Here is a 23,987-nt window from a genome sequence, read left to right as displayed (position 1 = left end):
ATGTATATGAGCGACGTGCATACATTGAGTTACTGTAAGATTTATAGAGACCATACACAAAACACTTTTCGATCATGCAAATTGTCATTATCTAAAGGAAGTAAATCACTTCTTTTAGCAATTCGCGAAACCATCACGGTACTGTGTGAAGATGCCATTATAAATCCCGATTCAAGCCAAGTACGCCCTCATAGCGTTTTAAATTCACAGCCTCAGAAACTACTCACTTGATTGATCATAAACATGTGCACGTACACACACACACTCGCACACACTATCTATCAATCTATGTGTATGTATGTTTGTATGTATGTATCTATCTATATATCTATCTATACGTTTATCTATCTCATTTATCTGTCTATTTACCCATGTAGACAGATAGGTAGATAGATATGGATGGAGAGATTGATAGAATATAATCATTATAGACAAGATACAATACAGATGGATAGATAGACAGACGGACAGATAGATAGATAGACAGATAGATAGACAGATAGATAGATAGATATAAGATAGATACCCGTCTGAAAGAGACATGCTTATGTGTCGATTTGACACACTCCACTGTAGCAAGATGGAGTGTCTTAGAATTGTCCTGCTTATTAGATATCGGCTACACTGCACGACAAAAGACAGCTATAACTTTTCCGTAACATATATATACATATTTTTACAAACCCTATCTTGAACTAAATACTCAGCAATCATTAAACTATTGTCGCACTTGCTTATACCTAAATCTACTTGTACAACATGCGTACGATGGTACATTGATCGTGAACACGTGGCTTGAATCCAGTTAAAGGTGACATAATTTTGGGCGTAAGTTGTAGGTGACTACTATGTAGACAGCAATGGTAAATCAGGCGACAACTGCGACAACGCCTGTTTTCCTTCCACGTATCCAGCTTTTTATCATCGCTCGAAACTCCCGCGACCGCCAAACGAATATACTGGGATTGAGAACCAAATTGATGTTTATGGTCCATTCGCTGGCTTGAAGAAGCCACTCTGGCGCGAACTTGCTGGTTGCTATTATATAGTACGTGCCGGTCCAAACCCAAACCAAAATACTTGTGATGTACATGAACGCAAATGTGCGGAGGAGACGTTTGTTCTCATCCATTTTTCGCCTGTCCGTTGCGCTGCCATGGTTAGCTGCTCTCGAGATGTCGAGGTAAATGAGAGCATACGCAAGTCCCGTCGAGAACATCACCAGGATGATGGAGGTGGATGCAACGTAGGCAATGACAACTTCGTCTGTGAATATGACGTGGGGTGTGTTCAGGAGCCACGCGGAAAGACAGGTCGCCACGCATCTGGGCGTGGTCACGATGTTCCTCCTACCGAACGGATCGACTCTGATCGTGATGAATCGATACACGGCCACGAACAGGAGGCTGAGACAGGACACGTTGAGGCTCGCATTGAACACTGCCGTCCCTCGCAGGTAGAAATAAACCTGGAGTGCCAACAAAACAGGATTTTAAACGATTGGTCTGTCATACAAGTTAAGGGAATTTCTATACAAAATATCCTACTACTATAATAATATTGTTACCCATATTGCTTTCACAATCAGAACTCTCAGGAACGTGAATATTTTAGCCAGTAAGTTATGATAGAGGTTGCGATTGATTTAATTCATATATTCTTGTTCAAGTCATGAATGGGATCTACATTTCTTAGTTTTTCGTAGAGACACTATGGCTTAGAAACACTAAACTTTTAAAAATCGACGTATTCATGTGATCTAGAGAGAGGGCAACAAAACAACCACATTAATTTTTCAAAGATCAGTCAATGTATAAGCAGTTAAGGCTTCAAAACTTAAAAATCGGCAAATAAACCAAACCATATCCTTCTCGTAAACTGGTGCATGGTGTTTATGAATGTTTTTGGTGAAAACATGCGAAGCTATGAAATTACTTGCCTATAATTTTCTTACTTTTTCCTATTTTGATGATTCTTCTATCGGTAAGCCTCATTTTGTCTAGCCGCTTATCTCTTCAAGATGTCTTGAACATGCTATGGAATATCCCTTTAAGAATCTATATCTGTTCGGCGCAATTTGCATTAATCTGAATAAAAAATGAAAAAGGCGGGTGTATTTCTCACCTGTTGATTCGTGTAGTATATGAGTGAACACGACGCAGTCGTAACATCAGCTAGACTAAGATTGACGACAAAAATGTTGTGCTGTTTTCTTCCGTTCTTTCTCAGAAGAATGAAAGACAAAATCACACCATTTAGGAATATCGAACACGCTGATAATACCAAACCTGATAGTTCGTACACGTTTTGCCAATACGTTTTAAAACTTTCGCTGATTTCTTGAAAACTCTGGTTGCCAGTACCAATTGAAGCATCAGTGTAAGCTTGACTGGACGCGGCCATGATATCCGACAAATTTAAAGGAAACTTGCTCGCAGGAGGGGAGGCAAGGTTTGTAGATGGCTTGATTTTACAGTGATCAGTGAGAGTGGAACTAGAAACTATTCTGACTTGACTTAAGTACCCTTTTTTCGAACAAGTTTGCATCAACTCTTCAGCATCTATAGAGTAATTTAGTCGTGAAGAAAGTAGTGTTCTGTTCGTGAACTTCAGCGTTTTCATCAATTATGCAGAGCGATAACATCAGCTCTGAATAATGAGACTCTCTCAAAATAGCTGGTAACATGGTCATCAAAATGAGGAACCTATTCATTATCATTACGTGTCATCAACCCGTCCCGATGCATTTTTAATGTTTAATTCGTTAGAAAGGCAAGGCGGCTTGTAATCTAATTTGAAGGGCATTTGTGTTTAACCATTTGGTACTGACCGGAAGGGCTGATAGCACCCTCGTCCTTAGACTGCCCAAGTGGATGTCATCTGACAAACTCATGTACGTCACGTGGGTTTTGAATTAGAAAAGCAAGCACTCCGGCTGTGTGTTCCTCCGAGGTGGAGTGCCGATAAAATCGGACGCCATGCAAGTTGTATAATTCGACAAAAGTGACTGTCAATTTCGTGGTCGTATGAGAAAAAGAAATGCATCATGCACCAAAAGATAATTGAATTGCACGTAATCACCACTTGTCTCGTAGTCGATTTCTCTCCCCCCCCCCCTCATTCTCTCTTCCTCTGTACCCCTGCCTATGTATTTACTTCGCAATGTACTTCAATATTTTTCCAAACAACGACAGCGTGGCACGCAAAAGATGAAGGACATCCTGGAAACATACGGGAGCAATCTTTATAACGAATTTATTACTTTCACTGAATTATGCATGTCACTACATCTTGATTTGTTTGGTAAAGCAGAATGCTGTGAAAATCAATATCTTTTGGTATAAATGAAAAAAAAATAGTATAATGTCAAGTGCCTTAATGGTTGCCACGTAATTCTGAGAGTCAGGCGAGGAGTCCACCATGTCTGTTTCCATGGTTACGGTGACTGTCGCTGTGTTGGTCCTGGATCATGTTTTGGTAGGTAACTATGTCCAGATGCGAAATGGTGAGAATGTGGTGTCCTTTCTTTCTCGTCAGGTGACTGGGAATGATAAAAGGCAATCGTAGAACATCGAATCGATTTTTTTTTTTTTTTGCATGTGTGATCACTCTCCATAGTCTCTAAACATACATTTCAGGATGTGAACATTAACAGTGACTATGATCATAACAAGAGAGTTTCGTATTGTATAGAAATTTCTGGATGCCTCTCTCTGATGAACTGAGTAAGTTGCAACTCCTTCATCTGTTTGTTGCCTTTGTTGATCTTCGGTAAAAGTAGGCGCGATTATCAATATTCCCGTAATTCCATTATATTGTTGTAGGTTATAATAGAGCAAGGGCGGAAATGCCTCTTTTCTGTTATAGCTCATATAGGAAAAATCTCTAATTAAAATCTCTGAGTAAAATCTAGGGCGCATTCACTTCAGGTTCTGAGCTGACAATTAGGTGCTTTCATGCTTGTTTAGATTCTTCTAACATCAGCATCGGATTCGCTGCAAAATATTTTGTCCTCCTTCTAAAAGAAAAGAATGATATGATTTTTCATCTTTGCCATCACACTTCAGGTTTAAAGTGAAGAAAGAAAGCATATTCATCTGCATAATGATACGACAACACAAGCTCTTTCATTTGCATAGGGCCTTCTAGCGCAAATCGCGCAGATCAGAACCACGCCGTTCTCAAGCAACCAATTTTCTTTCCTTTCTATCTTTTTCCTTTTTGGTGGGAGGGGGCGGTTATCCCCTATCAGACATGGGTACGTAAATGAACAGATGAAAGTGGCTTACGTTTTAGTATAATAGTATAGACAGATCACAATCATATTTGAGAAAGGGGTGGGGTGAGAGAAGGAAATGAGGAGGGGGAGAGCGATGGGCCTTAGAAAGAGGAAGAGGAAAAGACAAGAAGTAATCTGATTACTAAATTCTTACCTCATCATCTCACAGTCCTCCTGGGTAGTGAGGAAGTTGAGACGTGTGGCGCCCTCGGGAAAAGCCATCGCTGTGTTATCATGCGGGCACCCCACCCCGTCGGCTGGATGTCTCGTTGTGTTTGCCTGATCAGCTGACGATGCTTCTGGCATCTTTGCTCGATCACAACATACGACGATAGAATTGTTCGAGTATCACACGACCTTGCATGGAGAAACAAGATAATATACAGTGCATTATTCTTGTTACGTGTGATTTTTCAAAAAGTATGAAATGAAAATTTTCATGTATATAGTATGAATTTCAGCAGAACGGTAGGTCCTAGAGAATAGGCGCTAGGCGCACGTAAACTGCCTAGTTTCGTGAGGAGGGTTTTTCGATTCCGGTTCGATTCCTCTCACATACCGGTATAGTTGCCGGGCAACTTCCGACGAAAAACGAAATAAATGCGCAAAAAAAAAGTACAGTTTTCTTTGCCCCAATGAATCGTGGTTGACATTTTCACGGATCAACTGCAACTGATTGACAAAGTGCCCTACATCGACGTAAATACGTAGGCCTACATTTACGTCGATGTAGGGCAATTTGTCGATCAGTTGCAATGAAAACATCTCGACGGAAGAATTTCATGAATTTGAATATTAAGCAGTGCCCGCTGCACGCTGTAAGGATTATAACCAACACTTGCTGTCGGGCGAAAGCTCGGTGGTCTATAGTGGAGATGACGCCTGTCCAGAGATCAGGAGGTCGTAGGTTCGAATCCTGCTCGAGTACGTACGCCCATGATTTTTTATCATGACTACTACTAAAACACTGATTAATTCAATGCTTATTTACGTCGATGTAGGGCGATTTGTCAATCAATTGCAATGAAAACATCTCGACGGAAGAATTTCATGAATTTGAACTCCGTTAGTGATGAGTATAATGCGACCTGACGCACAAGTTAAGTTAGTACAAAATTTATTTACCTCCCTGTGGCTTTTTAGTTTAGATAACGACATTGACCACTGACCCTGACACAACATCACAAAGACATATAATATACGTTTTCCAAGAATGTCATGATACTCACCATCTTTCTAATTGAGCGTCAAAGGACTCAGGACCACCGCCCCCACACACATTATACATTAAACACTATAATATACAAACGTTTATATATAATTATTATGTAGCCTAATTATATGTATGTATGGAGGTAGAGTCGATACTGTAAAAGAAGGCTTAAAAGGGAGAAGATGGAACATCGAGGTAATCAGCATTATCATGATAATAGGAATATGTATGACAGCGGAGAAAGGTACAACACAAAAACTCAATCTCTGAATTGTGAAAGAATAAGTCTACCAGCGCAAAACTTACCAGAAATACTTTAAAACTGCGCTGTCATTACGATCGTCCTTCAGTGTCTGAAGAAACCTTAAAAATCACTGAAGCTAGCTGTGGGTATCGCACTATGTATAGCCAGGTACTTAGATGTTTGCATGTACTATGTAGTTAGCGCATCATCACCATAGTGATGATATAGCATCACGCTCCAGTGCAATGTGCTGGGAACGGATCCTTCTATGACGACACAAAGGACGCGCGTACCAGGGGACGTAACGTTACAATGAGCTCTCTAATGATTGCAAACTTGATTTTGGTTACGATGTGTTCAGACGCCGGAATGTAATCATGTTTATATGAATCGTGATTGTAGTCTTGACTTGGGTTTTGAAGGTACATGTATGCGGTTCCGGGTACCTCGGCCGTCACATATGGTAAAAGGGTCTATCTTGAGAAATGTTACTTCGTAGAAAAGCGGGTTTAAAGTTTTGTGTATTTAATGTCTGCCTTTTGTGTTTGGCTTGTGATTGTTATGTATTATGAAAACATACACATAAAAGAAATGTTTTAGAAAATTTCATCTCAAATACTGATTTCAATCCAAAGTTATTACAAAATCTATACAGATAGACCGTTTTACCCTGTGTGTAACTGCCATCGAAATCCTGACGAGATTCAAGACAGACCCTTTTACTATGTGAAACGAACGTCAAGTGCCACTGCTTTCATGCTAAAACGGTCTATAAAAACCTGTCTTAAAACAAAGCCGAGTTTACATGGTAAAACGGTCTAACTTCGAGATGCTCAGGAGACCGTAATAGCATAATCATTATGAAGTTGACGTTCAATAGCCTGTCAATCAAGCTCGCGAAGAGGGCGCTAGCTATTGTATTGTAGCTCGTGAAGATTGAAATTCATTTCGAGCGGTCTGGAATGGGCGGAGTAAATGTAGGGCAGAGCCAAGCTTCACCTCCTCAATCGTGTTTGTTATTTTTGTTGTTTTTTTAGGTCAGATCTTTCAGTCGGGAAGTGCGCACCATGAATAATTCAGAGACTCCAACTCTCCCGTTTTTGACGGGAGATCTCCCGCCGAAAACCCACTTTTGCAAAATCTCCCGTTCTCCCGTTTGAGATATTTCTCCCGCCCTGGCTCAATGTCTCCCGTTGGAAAGGATTTCTTACTTATTGCTATCGTATATTGCAAAAATAAGCCTTAGATATCACCAGAGAGCACCTATAACCCTAGGAACTTCGCGCTTCGCACACATAAACTTGGGTCTCCCGTTTGCTAGGGGTTTCAGGCGGGAGAATCTCCAGATCAGAAGGTGCTTGGGGTTGGAGTCTCTGATAATTGAGCAAATCAATATTACCTCCGGACCTCGAGTTGCAAATTAAAATTCTAGAATCATTATAATTTGCTTTATTCGAACTAATAGAAATATCTCGATAGCAATTATGATTATTCCAATAGAGATAACGATCAGATTGCAAGAGATGTTTTTCTACCGTTTGAAAGGATATAGAAGGCAAATTATGAGTAGGCTAGGTGTCTGCAGGCGATACTCCCAAGTCCTGGGGCAGCCTGAGTAGCTAAAGAATATTCAATGACTTTCAAAAATGCACGTTACCTCGATCTAGAACAGGAACTGCAGAACCTTCATGTGTGTGTGCGTGTGTGTGTGTGTGTGTGTGTTGGGGGGGGGGGGGCGGTCATGGTCAATACGGGCCTCGAGTCCCCGCCCCCTTCCTCCCCCTCCGATGGAGAAAATCGGGCTGAACAATCGGAAAGCCATGGGTTTGCTTGGTTTTTCATTTGTTTATTTTCCGCCTTTTTTTTCAGAGAGAGAGAGAAAAAAAAAAGATGTGTGTAAGGTGGGGGGGGGGGTGCACTCCTATTGCACCATCTTGCCCCCCCCCCTATAAAAACTAGTCTCCTTTTTTTTTTTTTTTTTACAGTATCTCCCTTGGAAAATGCTGTTAATAATTTCATGAAGAATTCAGTGTCAGCCGTGTATCACAGACCTCAATGAAGAAACCGGAGACATCAGAGGTAACGTTAGGCACCCTAAAGTACAAAAATTATAAGCACATGACTGTCAAAAGTCTTAATACATAACGTATGTATACTTTTTTTTTTTTTTTTTTTTTTTTTTTTGCTTGCTTGTGTAGGCCTACTTGTTTAGTCCTGTCCTGTCTTGTTTTGTTTTGTTTTTTATTCGCTTTGTCTCTTTAGGGCCACCATAGGTTTCAGCTCGGTACACTGCTGAAAAAAGCGACAGCATGCTCCTAGATTACGCGCGGTCGGTACTGCATCAACGGCACGCTGAAGCTAGCTGAACACCTGTTTTATGATACAGTGTATTATGATTGTACACTAAATGCCGGCCGGAGTTATGGTGTGACGACCAGTAGAATGCTGTAGGAGTTAGGAAAAAGAGCTGAAAATCACATAATATGCAGGTGAGCAATAAAGTGCATAGTAACTCCTGTTTAAATTTCATCGTTCGATGTGTTGTTTCTTCGCAGGAACAAAGAGGTACATGGATGCGTTGCCCGTTCGTTAGGAGAAAAGGTTCAGCTAGTAGAATTGAGTAGTTCCAACGCAACGTTCGGTAGGCCTGGATTCTGCATTCAGGCGACAGGGCCCATGCACTGCACTGCACCATTGCAACAACTTCAACCAGCTCAGTCCCGAAGCAGTATTAAACCAGATCTAGGCCTACATGAGGACTTGAGAAGCATGTTGAAAGTGACGGCAATTACTATTTTTAGAAGGAAATAGCCTCTATATAGTCTAACGTTGCTGGTTGCATGGCCCTGGTTGTTGACGGGACGTTGACTGAGTGAGTTTTGTTTACTTAGTTTTGCATTGCCATTGCGGCCTTGGCTCCCAACCAGTGTGCAGTGACCTGCTCAGTCAAGAAGTGGCTTGAGCATGAACATCACATGTTGATGTAAACTGTTAGGGATTTATGATATCTCAGGCCTAACATTGTTAGACAACCTGTGTAGAGTTTACTACCTTACCAGTTCAATGCCAGTTGCTTACAGTACAAGATCTGGTTCTCGTACGTACTCAAGTTGATGCAGCAGCCAGGACTGGATTGGTATTTACTAACGTTAGGCCTAATTGTTGTGATTCAGCATTTTTGTCATCCCAAAATGGACCCAAATCAAAGAATGCCCTTTTTAGCTTGGTTGTAACTGTTAGAGTTCTATGCTCAAAACATACAACATAAAAGTGAGGGTCTAACTGTTAGGCCCTACAATGCTACATAAAAAAAAAAAGCACCAAAATTCAACAGTGCATGTCAAAGTCATAGGTTCTCCGTAGAGCCAGTGGTCATATTTTGGACGGCGTTATTATATTAGATATGGTCAAATTTGAATAATAGAATAGTGGTCTATGGGCGGCTTGCTTTACATCACATCTTGGTCAAACTACCTGGTGATCAATGTTTTTAAAGTATAACAAAGTGGCTCTCAACTCCATATGAACATTTTATTGTATTTATAATAATAATAATAATACATACATACAATTTGTATAGCGCCGTTCTCCACTTTGATTAAATGCTCAAGGCGCTTTACAATTGTACATCAAAGCAACAGATTGAAAATACAAGTACATCACAGTAATAGAAGAAGATGAAGAAGCAGAAAAAAAAAAGGACATGAAAGTTTGTCTTCAAAAGACACTGGTCTTCAAAATGCACTGCTAAACAGATAGGATTTTAAATTACTCCTGAAAGATGTTATAGAGCTTGAGTCTTTCAGCTCAGGAGGAAGTGAATTCCACAGTGTTGGTCCAGCGTGAGCGAAAGTTCGTTCCCCCCAAGATTTCCTACAAAACGGAATATGTAAGAGACCTGAAGTTGAGGATCGAAGAGTTCATGAAGGTTGATATTGACGAAACAAACAAACATTGTAATCAGGAGCTGTTCCCTCAATAACATGATAAACCAAAAGAAGTATCTTAAACCGAATACGCTCCTGTACAGGCAACCAATGAAGACTCTTCAGGATAGGTGTGATATGACTGCATTTACGTGACAAAGAAACAATACGTGCAGCGGCATTTTGTAGCTTTTGTAATTGGGCAATTTGCGAGTTTGGTAGATTGAAAAACAAACCATTACCGAAATCAAGGCGTGAAGAAATAAGTGCATGAACAAGTTTTTCCGTGGCAGAGCGAGTCAAATACTTGCGAATAAAACCAATATTGCGCAATTGATAACGGACTGATTTAGAAATGTTGGTGATTTGATCGGACATAGCCATGTGAGAGTCAAACATAACACCCAGATTGCGACATGACTTTGACAGAGGAATATCATTACCTACAATCGAAATACAATTAATATCCAACTTATTCAAGTGAGATTTAGAACCAAAAAGGATAAATTCACACTTGCTGTGGTTTAGAAACAATGAGTTAGACCTCATCCAAGCATCAATATCAATATTTATATTGATATCAATATTTATAGTTTAGAGTTAGTTGGTGCATGGTAAAGATTAGATAAAAATGAATTTACTACTGTAAGGACTGTGTTAATGACTTCATGCTGCCGTTAACATGCCTCTTGTTGGGTTATTGTTTTTGTTTGCTTTTCATGTATCCTCCCCCCCCCCCCCCAAAAAAAAAAAAAAATTACATGTACATGTAGGGCCTAGATCTACAATACATTATAGTTGATAGGGTGCAAATTCTATCATGCGCAATCTACTTAGGAGAGTCAGAATAAGCTGTAATGCAATGATTGTTTGTTTGTTTGTTTTTGTGTTTAATTGTTTGTTTGTTTGTTTGTCTGTTTGTTTTAATGGCTTTTCATTCATTTACATTGTCTGTTCAATCCTGTCCAACCCAGGTCATCAACTTTGAAAGCACTTTTTCAGCTACACTGTAGCCAACTCTGTGTGATGTACTAGAGAGCCGTCAGTGATTGGACCACTCCAATGACCACCAGATCTTTTAAGGCCATCTAAACAAGTCTGGGTCACAGCACATTTTTAGTATGGATATTCCGGGCAAGAAAACATCTCAGGGACCCAGCGGTGGAGAAGAATCCTTGTTAGGAGATGGTTCCTGTGATCCCATGTCTGTCCAGGTAAATTTGAAATACAAATCATGCAAAGTCATGTTCCATTGTAATTTGTATTCAATTTTAGTTACTTGATAGAAGCATGCACTACTCTTGCTGTACCAATTAAAGTCATAGAAGCTTGCATATGAAAATCAAAAAATAGTAATGCTTATTTCTTGTTTTGTTTTGGTGGGCTTGTTAATCTTTCCAGCCAAACGGAATGAATTCCTCCCCATCAACACTGTCAAATCTCTACCGCTGGGACGCCATGGAGCACAAGCTGAAAGTGGTCGTCGGGATCTGCTGCATGGGCAAGAAATCGGGCTCGCGCCCCATGCGCGAGATCCTGCACCGCCTCGAGAAGTTCGAGTGCATCTCCCTGGACATCTTCGACGAGGACATGATACTCAACGACCCCGTGGAGAGCTGGCCGAAGTGTGACGCGCTCATCTCCTTCTTCTCCACGGGCTTTCCGCTGCACAAGGCCATCGCTTATGCAAAGCTATGCAAACCGTTCGTCATCAATGACTTGGAGGCCCAGTACAATCTCTTGGATCGGTCAGTTGAGTTCCCCAAATGTCATCCCCCTTTAACCTTTTGCGTACTTTGAGTGCCAGTTGGCACAGAAAACTCAATAGTGTTGTACACACTGTCTAAAGTCCCTGGCACTGAAAGGGAAAAATGTTGCCATGCCCATTTCTGGCATTGTGAAAGACATGCAGAAGAGTACCTTATTGTAGGAGTCCATGAACCTTTCATACGAGCCAGTCACAAACTTCTAACTAATACCATACTGTTTCAGTGCACTCGCATTCTTGTGAAAAAGTGGAAAATAAGAGTACGCGGTTGACCTTTGTCTGTCCTTGACAACAATAACGAGCTATTTAACCCTCACGAAAGACAACTACATAGGGACATAAAGAAATTATTGGATGAGATGATTTCTTCATACATAATCTAATTTACTTTTATGTTATCTGTATTTAGTAATACCAAAAGTGTCTTAGTTGACTCTCACTAAATTCTCCTTCTCTCCCTGTACTAGGAGGAAAGTCTTCCAGATTTTGTCTGATGAGGACATCCCAGTACCACGGTTTGGTATCCACGACAGAGATGGCGATCCAGATGGTTAGTGCTGTTATTTGTTTACCAAAGTAAATGAAAAATGAATAAATGATGATCAATTAGATATTGAAATTGTATGATCCCCTTCTTTCCAATTTAAGGGATTTTAGAAACAGATTTTCTGTGTCTTTTCATTGAATTTTATACATCTTTTTTTTCCCTCACTTTCTGTGTATTGTTTACATTTATTATTTTCTTCTTTTTTCTTACCTTTACCATATGTTTTATAACCCTTCTTGACATATTCATCAATACATTCTACATCAGTAATGTGTGCATCCACCCTTTTACAGTCGGTTTGTAAGTGTGTGTATATTTGGGTCTCGCTATGAATTTTACAGCATATTTGGGCCCAAGTTACAAGGGCATGAATGCTTATCATCATCTGAATAAATATCTATTCATGAGTCAAATGATTACCTATATGAATATTTTGGGTATTTTCTTCTTTTTTTTTATAATTCATCCTTATTCATTATTTTTTGGTACTGTCATGTCATGGTGTCATAGTATTTGAATTGATATTTAGTAGTCATATTTCATTATCATTTGTGTTTATTTGTTTGTTTGTGTGCCTGGCAGATGATTCTTTGGTGGAGAATGAAGATGAGCTGGAGATCAATGAGGCGGTGTTCCGCAAGCCGTTCGTGGAGAAGCCCGTCTCGGCCGAGGATCACAACGTTTACATCTACTATCCTTCGTCGGCTGGTGGAGGAAGTCAGCGGCTCTTTAGAAAGGTGAGCTAATCCTCAATGTGCTTCAAGGGCAGATTAGCACAGAAAACCCCATTGTGCCCTGTACTCACTGTTTAAAGTCACATGCACAGAAAGGGTTAAAGGTAAATCCTTGAAAAAGATGTCACTCCTTTTTCTGTATGCAACAAGCTTTATACAAATCACTGTTATGAGACCTGACTGAAATAGACTCATTGTTGAGTTTCATGAAGGGATTTTAAATCTAGTCCCTTGATTATATAAGTTGTAGTTGCATGAATGGGTATGAGACCATGCGTTCCAATAGACGTTAGATAATGAATGGAAGCTGACATGCACTTGTGTAAGGGATGCCTTTTTTACACTTGTTTAAGTCTGTGGACCTAAATTCAGATGAGCTTTGAATCACCTTTGTAAATGTAGCCCATTGTATCTGAGAAATAGCTGTCTTATAATGTTACCACTGTTAGTAAGAAATTGATGAATCATGTCATCATTGCATCTTAGTTGAAAACCAAACCAAGTGAAGAATAATATTAGCTAATTTCTCTGTTACAATCCTGAACCTAGCACCAGTTGGGTGTAAAATTTGAGTTATCTCAAGCTATGCTAACAATGCATGCAGAATCACCAATTAGAGCCCCATTTTCTCAGAGTTTAATACAGTCCGTCCAAGTTTAAGGAATTCAGTGCCAATGCAAGTAGGAAGATATACTCATTTTCCAACCACTCGTGGCTATAATAAATGATTTGTTACTTTTTTTCCGCAACATGCTCACAGTGTAAGTTGACCATAGATCTCATGCCATGTTAACTAAATTTTGCCTCCTTCATGGGCAGTTCCACCCCCTACTGTTTGTCAGCAAAGCCTAGACAAGAGGTGGGTGTCTGTACATGCTCACAAAATTTAAAAACAAAAAGAATGTATGCAAAATATAAGAGAGAGTTGGCCTTAAAGTTTTTGTTTGTTTTACTTGTGTGTTTTTTTTTTTTATTGTTTGTTTGTTTGTTTTTAATGTCATTGTGTCATAATGGAGACTTGATTTCAAGTTTCTGCTATTTGTTCTGGCTGCTTTCACTCTTATGATAGATGCGTAACAGGAGCAGCGTGTATTCTCCTGAGAGCCATATCAGGAGGGTAGGCTCATACATGTATGAAGAATTCATGCCCACCGATGGTACTGATGTGAAGGTAAGACTTGCTTTGGTGCACAGAAAGAATACGATATGGTATGTCCCACAAAGACTTTATAATTATATGAGTAGGGAGAAATTGTCCAAGGCATGCTCTTGCTGTTATGACTACAGTGTGCAGTAACAAGTGCTAAAAGAGGTGTTACAATTGCAGTAAATGGACATTTATATGTGTTTCGAATATTTACTGTTTGTGTAATCTATTCTGCCATGTTTTTATTTTTGAAAATTTTTGCAAGTTGACTGGTATCCCAAGATCAAGGAATCGTGAAAATATTGCATTCCCGCAACTCAAGCATTCTGTATATCACCCCTAAGTTGGGAAAGTCACATTATGAAAACTTAGGAAAAGAGATTTTCAATTGAAGTTCTCAATCTGTCACTGATTCTCGATCACAGATCCAGCCACTCACAAAATTTTTTCACCTGCCTCAATTTGTAAAATATTCTTTCAAACTAAAATGGCATACACAGTATAAAACAAAATACCACAAGACCAATGGTTTTTAGTTTCCAGTAAAGTATGTTTAAGATGAAACTGAAATTAACATATTCAATGAGTATTACTCTACGACTCTAATATCAACACATATAAATTTACATAACATATTTTAGATTTCTCAGATGTGAAGATTAAAATCTGAAGATTAAGGGTCACTATGTTGATGTAAGAGTGTCTGATGTGATGTTGTGCCTAAATTGCAATGTAATAGTCCCACCTGTTGGCTTCCCTTGTGTGACCTGTACATGTATCGGCGTAGGTGTACACAGTTGGGCCCGACTACGCCCATGCTGAGGCCAGGAAATCACCCGCCCTGGACGGTAAAGTCGAGAGAGACAGCCAGGGGAAGGAGGTCCGCTATCCGGTCATTCTGACCAACCACGAGAAGATGATCGCCAGGAAAGTCTGCCTCGCATTCAAGGTGGGCATGAGTTGGTGCAGGATAACGCTAATCTGTGAATTGTTTGATGGTACTCAAATTTTGTGGATGTTTAAAGGAGAGAGAAGTTTTCGTGTTAGTAGCACATAAATGGTTGCAGCCGTCAAACGTTTCTATCTCTGTGTCATAATGTTGTGAGACTTTATGGCTTTATCACTCACATAATCATGTTAATTTTGCATTGTAATTATAAATATCATTTCATCAAGTGCTTTCCTGTTTAGAGCTGCCAACTATTATACATGTAACATGTAAGAAAAATTAGTGTAAATATGGAAAACATGTCTTTCTAAAATTTGATGCAGCATGTTTGATACATGCAGTTTTGTTCATGATATTTTTTTTTTTTGTCTTCAAAATACTTAGAATGCTACAATATTTGTTTAATTATTTTGGGAGGTTTTTTTTTTTTCCTTGCAGGTTACAGCCTTGCTAATTAGCTGTGTGATTCATAAGCCAAAACTATACCATCTTATGTTTGATTACATTATATTGTTTGGTTTTAAAGAGAAATGATGAGCAAAGGTAAAGCAAAAAAATGGAAATCATAGAGAAGCTGGAAATAATGTTGTCACCTGACTACTTTCTAGTAACAAGTACTTGCATTTAACCATAATTCTACTGTCTTCGAATGATTTTAGCTTCAGATGATTTGACAGCAGAGCACTACTTGTGTACAGGAGTTTGTACTTTGTCTTGTAATTTCTGTCATACCCAGCAAACTGTGTGCGGCTTCGATCTGCTTCGGGCCAGCGGGAAATCCTACGTCTGCGATGTCAATGGATTCAGCTTTGTGAAAAACTCCAAGAAATACTATGATGATTGTGCCAAAATTCTGGGGTGAGCCTTAGTTACTCCTCAAAATATTTTGACAGGGGCAGATATACCAAGTTTAATCCTTAGTTTTTCAGTGAATTGTATTTCATGACCTGATTTTAACCCTAAAAAGACTGGGCTATTTTGGTAGCTCGAAAGACTGGGGGGGGGGGGGGGGGGGGCCTAAAGGGCCCCCCCTTAAGATCTCGGCCGTGGATCGCGCGATCGCCGCGGAAATTTGCACAATTGTAGTGTGCGATGTAATCTACAAGATCGTATATTTAAATTTTCCAAAGTAGTCTTCTTTTATTTTATTTTGATTAATTATGCTAATTTATGCGAGAAATCAGACTTTTTTATCTAAATCAGTAAATAAAGCTCCAAAAGTGCTCATTTTTGGTCTAGATATTCTTTGTAGCATTCTTAGCAAATGTACTTGAAAAAAAATTCGGTATCAAAATTAATTCCTAATTTATTTTATTGTTTTATGAATTTCTTATGTATTTCTTTGTTTTTTCGACCTTTTGTTTTTGTTGTTTTTTTCAGCAAAATTTGTGGCAGACCCTTTTTGAAGCATAATACTACTAAAACAAATTGATTTTAGCCATTGAGAGTAAAAATAAGCATATTTATATGAACCATATGATAAAACTCAATTTGTATTGACTTTGTACACAAAATCGCATTTTTGAGCCATTTTCGGTCTCACGTGCATGTACAAAATGTTATGTAACTTCAGAACCGTACCCCCGGGCGTCACAAATTTGGTGTCAAAATGTGCGGGAAACTCGAAAGAAAAAAGTCACAGAGCATCGCGGCGAGAGCATTGCGTGTTGCTGAGTAATCGCGCGAAATGTCGAGGGGGGGGGGCCTTTTAGGCCCCCCCCCCCCCCCCCAGTCTTTTTAGGGTTAAAGCATTGTTTACTGACTGAGTTTGACAAACACTCAAAATGCAAAGTTGCAGATTATGGATTGTCTTTTATTTTGATGTACCAGTACATGGAAAATCATGAAATGGTTTTGTTGTGAAGCAGCGTCAAAATATCATAATGAATTTTGTTGCATTGAATGATGGTTTTCCTGACTGTTGTGTATATCATTCCTGCTGGTGAGTTACTTGATTTCAACAGGCTGTATCCAAGTGTACTTACATTTCCATTCATTCTATGTATTTTCAGTTGAGTATGCTTGAGATAACAGACCTCACGTCCTGGCTCTTGTCCATTCTTTCTTTCTGTTTTTCAGTCCAGACGAAACTGATAATGCATGCTAATGAAGACACTCAATATTTTTCACATAGGATCTTTAAACCTAGTGATAACCTTGTTGGATGTACTTAAGTCTAATAGTACTGTTTAGTTTTGTGAATCCTGTAATACAGTCATATCAAAGCTATGTGTGTGTACTGTAATTGTAAAATTGACCATCAGTACTTGAGGAATGTTGATTTTGACTTCTGTGAAATGCAGGACTGTACCAAGTGTAAAATTGTGCAAATGCAGTCCCCGCCAAAAGTGACAAGTGTGATGACATAGAGACATTTCGATTTACCCAACAATGGCTAGCTAGTGGCAGTGATGATATTTGAGATATGAAAAGTTTGAATGCTTGTTTTCCTCCTAAACCAAGGAACATGATAATGCGAGAGCTGGCGCCCAAGTACAACATCCCTTGGCAGAAGTTCACACTGGATGAGGAGATTCCCTACATGCCCACCACCTCAGGAACCATGTAAGTTGACAAAGGGGACCATAGGGAGCTTTCACAGTGGTACCGCAGACGTGAACTTGTGTGTGTCACGTGCAAAATTCAGCAGTTGGCATAGTTACGAGCTTGAAACTCTGCCTCCCCTTGAATCTACAATGGTAGTCAGCCAATATAGCGTTGGCCTAGAAGCCCCGCTGCAGCTGAAGGAATGTGACGTCATTCGCACATTTGCACCTGGGAAATTTGCAGCGCGGCTATTCCAGGCTGCCAAATCACATATTTGTGAAAGTGCTTGTAAGGCTCAACAGCTTGGAGAACACGCTACAATCGCACATCTCACTTCCTCACTTTGTGAAAGCTCCCTATTAGGAAGTGTGAAGACTCGGAAGGAGGCTAAGGCATTAATGCCATTTTCCAGTTCATTCATTGTGGTGGAGGAATTCTAACTTTTGACGTAGTTGATGCGCCTATAGAATGTTGTGTGGGGTTGCCAAGTCATAGCCATCATTTTCAGTCAGCTGTAGATACCTTGTGAATACCAACAATTTTTTGTGTCTGTTACACCGCAAGACATTATTAAAAAAAAAAAAAAAAAGAATATGTAATTGCAGTTTTTTAGATTGGACTGGTATAGTGTAGCACTATATATTATTTGCAAAAATGATATTAGTTGTGATGTTGATAAAGAAGCGATAAAGAAAGTGATTGAAGCTAATGGTAGTGTGCAGAAGTCAAATATTTGGAGGCTTGCATGCCTTTTTCTCCCATAGTCATTCACATCATGATGATTGACAAAGTAGTCCTTTTCTAAAAGTCCATTGATAACTCACATTGTGATTCCAGGATGGAGCTGCGATGTGTTATAGCCGTTATCAGACATGGAGACCGGACACCCAAGCAGAAAATGAAAATGGAAGTGAAGCACCCAAGGTAAGGAAGTCTTGCAAGACTTCTAACTCTACATCCATGAGGCTGTGAAATTGAATTAATTCTCGTATAGGTGAAGTTGTATGATGTAAAACAAGAAACCTTCGTTTGCATGAAACTTTCACAGGGAGCCAAAATTCTTGAAAGTGACATTCATGCAAAAGTTTATGTCGACACAGTGCATTAAAGAGTCATTACAGTGCTACACACCGTCATGGTTGGCAGCTCGTGAAAATTGTATGCCGCAAAAAGAGTCATCAGCTCTAATTCAAGAAAGTGTAATGCTGCAAATGTGTCTGGTTTTGCAGTAAGCCATGTGTGAGAATATCATGTATATTGATGAGATACAAACTTATACAAAGTCATGACACATTCTAATGGAAAGAATAAAACTACATTGTGTGAAGTATTAGATAGCATGTACATGTATGAATTCATTCAAAAGCATTCTAACTGATTTCTGACAAGCAAACGATCGATGTTGATTGGCATTTTGTGATAGACTTCCTTAAATTACATGCAAGTACTGTTAAAGTTTAGATTTTGGCAGTATGGATATCTTTGCGCATTTCACGCGACAAGAAACTAACGTGAGAATAAAAGCATCTTAATGTTTTTGCTTGTATGTAATAATATTTCATCTCTTTGATTCTGCTGAACTTAAAACAGGCAAAATCCATGTTACACTACTGAGCACGAAAACTTGCTCCCATGAAATTGTCCAGTTTAACAGTAATTGCTGTGCATGTGAGTGTGTGGAATACACAGTGTTGCTGTGAAACGGTATGTAAGTGTTGCTTCCGCTGGACATGGCAGGTTCTTCCGGCTGTTTGAGAAGTACGGTGGCCGCTCCAAGGGCAAGGTGAAACTGAAGAGGCCGAAGCAGCTGCAGAAGATTCTTGATGTGGCACGATACCTCCTTGGAGAGCTCAAGGTATGTTAAGTTATTTTCATTAACCCACAGCCTGCCAAGAGAATACATTTATGTAGTGGAAAGTAAGGTAGGGTCATTTACTTATGTCAAATGTAACTGCTATCTGGTCAGTAGGTACTTGTACAAAATGAATATAAACATCTATTGATAAATGATTTTGCAAAAATTCCTTCATTGTCTTGTGCATTTGATCTTGCTTTATTTATTAAAGTGAACTTGAACATTGATTGGAGTTTGACTGTAACAATGCATCATAATTGAGAATTTAACATTAGATTTGAAAGATGTTGCTTCAAGGTGCAATGGATTTAAACATGCTTAAAACCTTGAATGAGAGAGGTTCCCAGAATGCATGAATAAATCATACTTTGTAGTGAGATTAATGTTCTCTGTCATCTTTGCACCCGTAACCCATGTCCTGCCCACTAACTCACATCACACCCCATGCCCCACCCATTGCCTTTGATACCCCATACCTGGTCTACTACCTCACCCCATTCTCCACTCATTGCCTTACCTTGTGCCATGTCCATTATCTCACCTAATACCCCATCCATTGTCTTACCCCAAACCTGGTCCATTACCTTACCCTTTTCCCCACTCATTGCCTTTAATACCCTTTGGTCTGTTACCTGCTCTACCCCATGCCCCATCCATTGTCTTACCCCGAACATGGTCTACTACCTCACCCCATGCCCTGTTCATTGCCCTTAACCCAATGTTCTGTTCACTACCTCACCCACCCTATGCCCTGCCCTTTGCCTTACCCCGTATCTGGTCCACTGCCCCACCCATTGCCTTACCTTATACTTCATCCACTACCTTACCCCATTACCCACCTATTGCCTTACCCCATGTGCCACCCATTGTTACCCCATACCCTACCCATTGCCTTACTCCATACCCATACCCTATACTTTGTCCACTATCTCACCCCAATATCCACCCATTGCCTTATCCTTTGCCATGCTCACTACTTCACCCTATGCCCTGCCCATGGCCTCATTTCCTCAACTCCTTGACACAGTGGCAAAAGCACCGCAGCCAGCCAGAGATCGAGGAGCGGGAGTCCAAGCTTGAGCAGCTGAAGGCGGTCCTGGAGATGTACGGCCACTTCTCTGGCATCAACCGCAAGGTGCAGCTGAAGTACCTCCCCAAAGGCATTATGAAGCACTCCAGCAGTGAAGAAGGTAAAACTCAAACCTTAGCTTATCTCGCCTAATCTCCCAAGGGGATGATATATTTGCGATTATCTCCCAACCCTGCAATTTGTTCATCGTCAGTTGTCCATCATCTGTGACCTACCACTATAAGATTGCTTGCAATTCACTTCGAATTGTCCAGCCCTTTCAAGTTTTTTTTTTTTCAATTCTAGAAAACATCACTTGGCCCCGTTGCAATAAAAAGACTTACTTTGGTGGGGAGGGAAACAGGTAGAAATCTTTGAAGTCAGTGGGCTGCTGCTATGGTAGTTGCTGTTATCATTAAGTGTGATTAAGTTGAAACCCTTCTTTGCAGCAAGACCAGCATCTGTACGACTGGTTCAGCCATTATCAAATTGTGAAATGCAAGAATGGTCTTTCAGAAGGGGGGCAGCCATTGGTAAGGTGACCATGCAAGTATGGTGTCAGAGGCAACAATTTACGCCATGTCACAAAGGGCTGAGAAGATTTTATTACCACTTATCTGCAGCCACTGTGCATGATTTGCTGATCATGCTTCCATTTTTCACTCCCGTAACACACCCAGTGACCCTGCCCTTAATAGATTTGAGTGCTTAACCCTATTCTAACTGGGGGGGTCAACTTGACCCCCCCCCCTCGACGTTTCGCGCCATGATTCTGCAACGTGCAAAGATTTTGCCGCGTCGTTTCATGACTTTTTTCATTGAAGTCTCCCGCATATTTTGAGACCAAATTTGCGACGTCAGGGTACTTCGTTCTGATGTTACGTAATGTTTTGCATATGCATGTCAACCCGAAAACGGCTCTAATTCATGATATCGTGTGCAAATCCAATGCAAATTGTGTTTTTTTGTTAAATTGACATAAATTAGATTATTTCAACTTTAAAACATTGAAATTAATTAATTCTAATGTAGATAAGCTTGAAAGAGTGCCTGCAATAAATTTTGGGAAAAAAACAATAGAAAACAAAAGGTTGAAAAAACAATGAAATAAATAAGAAATCAACAAAACAATATAAAACAAAAGAAATTGATTTTGATTGTGCTATTTTTTTTTACAAGAAAATTGTTTAAAGTGTCTTGAGGAATTCTGACACAAAAATTTAGAAATCCTTCAGTCTTTTTAATGGAGTTATAGGGGAGAATATGATTTCATGCATAAATTTGCATAATTAATTTACTAAAAATAGAAAATCAACATTTTTGGATTGTATGACTGTGTAATCTTGTAGTTGACATCCGCTTCTATGTTCAGGCAAAATCTTGCGGCAATCGCACCATCAGCGGCCGAGATCTGAAGGGGGGGGTCAAATTGACCCCCCCTCAGTAAAAACTTGGTCTCAAATAGCCCAGTTAGAATAGGGTTAAACTTGAAATGGGTCATCCTGTCTATTTCATGGAATAAATGTTAAAGAATTGTCATAAGAATTGATAAACACTTCATTTGTGCTGTGAAAGTATGGTCTTTCTCAAGAAAAACTTACTACTAATGGTTATGAGCTGTAGGGAATTACATGTAGCTACCAATATATAAAACAAAATATCAAAACAAATGCAGCAAACTGTATAAACCATGAGAATGCTGCAAAAGAACAATTTGGTACTGTGACCCAAGATCACAGTCATAAGACAACTGCTGTAAAAGCAGACATTTTCACAAGATTGGTTTTTCGGGCTCAGCCGTGTAAGATGAATTTCACATAATTTCAATATTGCAGATGGTCATGACAATATGCCATTTTTGTAGTGTATAAAAACTCAGGTTTTTCTTTTTCTACAGCCTGGTAATGAACCATTTTATTCATCTGCTCCCTCTGATTTAAAGTTTCTTAGGCAAGAGTGGTAAGAATTCACTTAACATTCACCTGAAGTTGACGGGTAGGGCAAAACTTGGCCAAGCGTTGTGGTTGTTAAAGTAGTCTTTTGTCAACAAAACCCTGCATAGAAATTGAATACATCACAGAAATGGTCTTTTGAGCATTACAAGTGTAGTTCATTCAAATGTCAGTTATTTTGGTTGTTCTTGGTGTTGCATACAACACCAAAAATATTAAGACATTTTGCCAAATGTAATTTGAATGCGAATGTGATGCCTCACAGTAATTGATAGAAATTAGTTGAATGTTGAAAATGATGAATGAGCACAATTACAATACAACATTTTGAGTATGTGCTGATAATATCTTTCCATATAAACCATGATCAAAGGTTCGTTCTTGTCTAACATTAATGTCCAGGTATATCGCTGACTTGTGATTCCAACTTGTAGTTTGATTAAACTGGTCCAACCCATTGTCTATACATGTAGTTTAATATCATAGCTTGAAATGTTTGTAATCAATGGGCCATTTTAGCCATAGATTTTTTTCCAGCAATACTATAATTGGCATTGTTATTGATAAATCTAGGATAGGCATTGATACTAATTCAGTGTACTACATCAATGATCATGTCAAATTTTCTTTAAGCACCTTTATTAGCCAAAGGGGGGGGGGGGGGGGGGGCGAGGCAAAGCAGGAAAGATAATGTGTCTCAAATAACAAAGAGTAAAAATTTCTACTTAGCATTTGTATAATTTTACCGGAAGTAATATATGTTGGCTTACTCTACAGATGTTGGTAAACTGAACAATTTCCTGAAAAAAGAGGGTAAAATTTTCGATCTGCTCTACTTTCAGTCACTTTATATACATGTATCTCCCATATTTACTTCTCTCTTTGATATCTGCAATTAATCTGCTGAAGCTGGTTTACATTTGCAATGTTTTATCTAAGACATTGGCAACCTTTTGCATTTTACATTGTGGTGTATGAGGATGCTTTCTGAAGGTTCCACTTTCCTGCTATTTCTAATCTCAGTTTTATTTTATGCAGATACTTGTTAATATAACTAGTGAGCTCTCAGTAGAATAGCTACTAAAATATCACTCACTTCAGATCTGTTGATCTAGTTTCCCTGATTGAGATACATGCTTAATACTGATACTTCATGAATATGTTTGTGATTTCTCTTTGCTACTCTATACACAGAACTAGATATTATTATCTGCTATTCTTTCTTCCTCATATTGTCCTACAATTTACTCTGAATATGTTGGTAACTATGTTGGTAAACTCTTCTCAGTGGGCTCTTTGCAGTTTTTTTTAATGTTTCAACTGAAAGAGTGGAGGCAAGGTTTCTGTACATGAATACTATGCATTGATTTAAATAGTCAAAATATGTGTTCGTATAGATTTTAATTAATTCACTTAGGAGCATTTAAACGGATTTATTAACTCTTTATGTGTCGTAGTGTAAGCCCCCTGTGTGCCACATTATTCAGAGACAGCACCATAGTCATGCTTTGGGTAAAGATTCCATTTTTCAAATCTAAGTAACTTTTATAGATTCTTTTTTACCCCTGGACATGTAATCAGCAAAGTTGTAGAAAAACAAAACAAAAGAAACCCACAAAACTTGACATGCCATCAACTGAGTCGGGCGTATAAATGTGGCACATAAAGAGTTAATTGGATAGGTTTCTACCAACAGGACGGTCATCATTCTTATCAATCTTAATAGAGTTGTATTCCTTTTGCTTAGTTTTATTGGT

The 23,987-nt window shown here is 39.2% G+C and overlaps 2 protein-coding genes across 2 annotated transcripts in view; one reads left to right on the top strand and one right to left on the bottom strand.

Moving 5' to 3' along the window:
* Window positions 1-458: 458 nt before the first annotated feature.
* Window positions 459-2,893, bottom strand: LOC140237888 (uncharacterized). Its single transcript, XM_072317821.1, has 2 exons — window positions 2,831-2,893; window positions 459-1,468 (listed from the first exon to the last, which is right to left on the bottom strand). Exons 1-2 carry the CDS (start codon window positions 2,891-2,893, stop codon window positions 869-871), a joined length of 663 nt encoding a protein of 220 aa, XP_072173922.1. The 3' UTR covers window positions 459-868.
* A 7,890-nt stretch (window positions 2,894-10,783) lies between these two features.
* Window positions 10,784-23,987, top strand: part of LOC140237886 (inositol hexakisphosphate and diphosphoinositol-pentakisphosphate kinase 2-like) — a 45,252-nt gene continuing 32,048 nt past the window's right edge. Inside the window, exons 1-11 of the mRNA XM_072317819.1 lie at window positions 10,784-10,876; window positions 11,064-11,410; window positions 11,898-11,980; window positions 12,560-12,714; window positions 13,781-13,882; window positions 14,646-14,807; window positions 15,544-15,665; window positions 17,271-17,372; window positions 18,192-18,278; window positions 19,092-19,209; window positions 20,237-20,399. Coding sequence (XP_072173920.1) covers window positions 10,784-10,876; window positions 11,064-11,410; window positions 11,898-11,980; window positions 12,560-12,714; window positions 13,781-13,882; window positions 14,646-14,807; window positions 15,544-15,665; window positions 17,271-17,372; window positions 18,192-18,278; window positions 19,092-19,209; window positions 20,237-20,399 — 1,534 coding nt within the window. The remainder of the gene's footprint in view (window positions 10,877-11,063; window positions 11,411-11,897; window positions 11,981-12,559; window positions 12,715-13,780; window positions 13,883-14,645; window positions 14,808-15,543; window positions 15,666-17,270; window positions 17,373-18,191; window positions 18,279-19,091; window positions 19,210-20,236; window positions 20,400-23,987) is intronic.

The sequence above is a fragment of the Diadema setosum genome, chromosome 14, assembly GCF_964275005.1.
Source record: "Diadema setosum chromosome 14, eeDiaSeto1, whole genome shotgun sequence".
In the NCBI taxonomy this organism is placed as follows: Eukaryota; Metazoa; Echinodermata; class Echinoidea; order Diadematoida; family Diadematidae; genus Diadema; species Diadema setosum.
This window is presented reverse-complemented; position numbering and strand designations above follow the sequence as displayed.

Excerpts from the sequence above, each read along its gene's own strand:
- LOC140237888 (XM_072317821.1), bottom strand. The coding sequence starts at position 2,893 with ATGAGTTTGTCAGATGACATCCACTTGGGCAGTCTAAGGACGAGGGTG. Across the intron at positions 1,469-2,830 it reads GGGTGCTATCAGCCCTTCCG|GTTTATTTCTACCTGCGAGG; the intron begins GTCAGTACCAAA and ends TTGGCACTCCAG.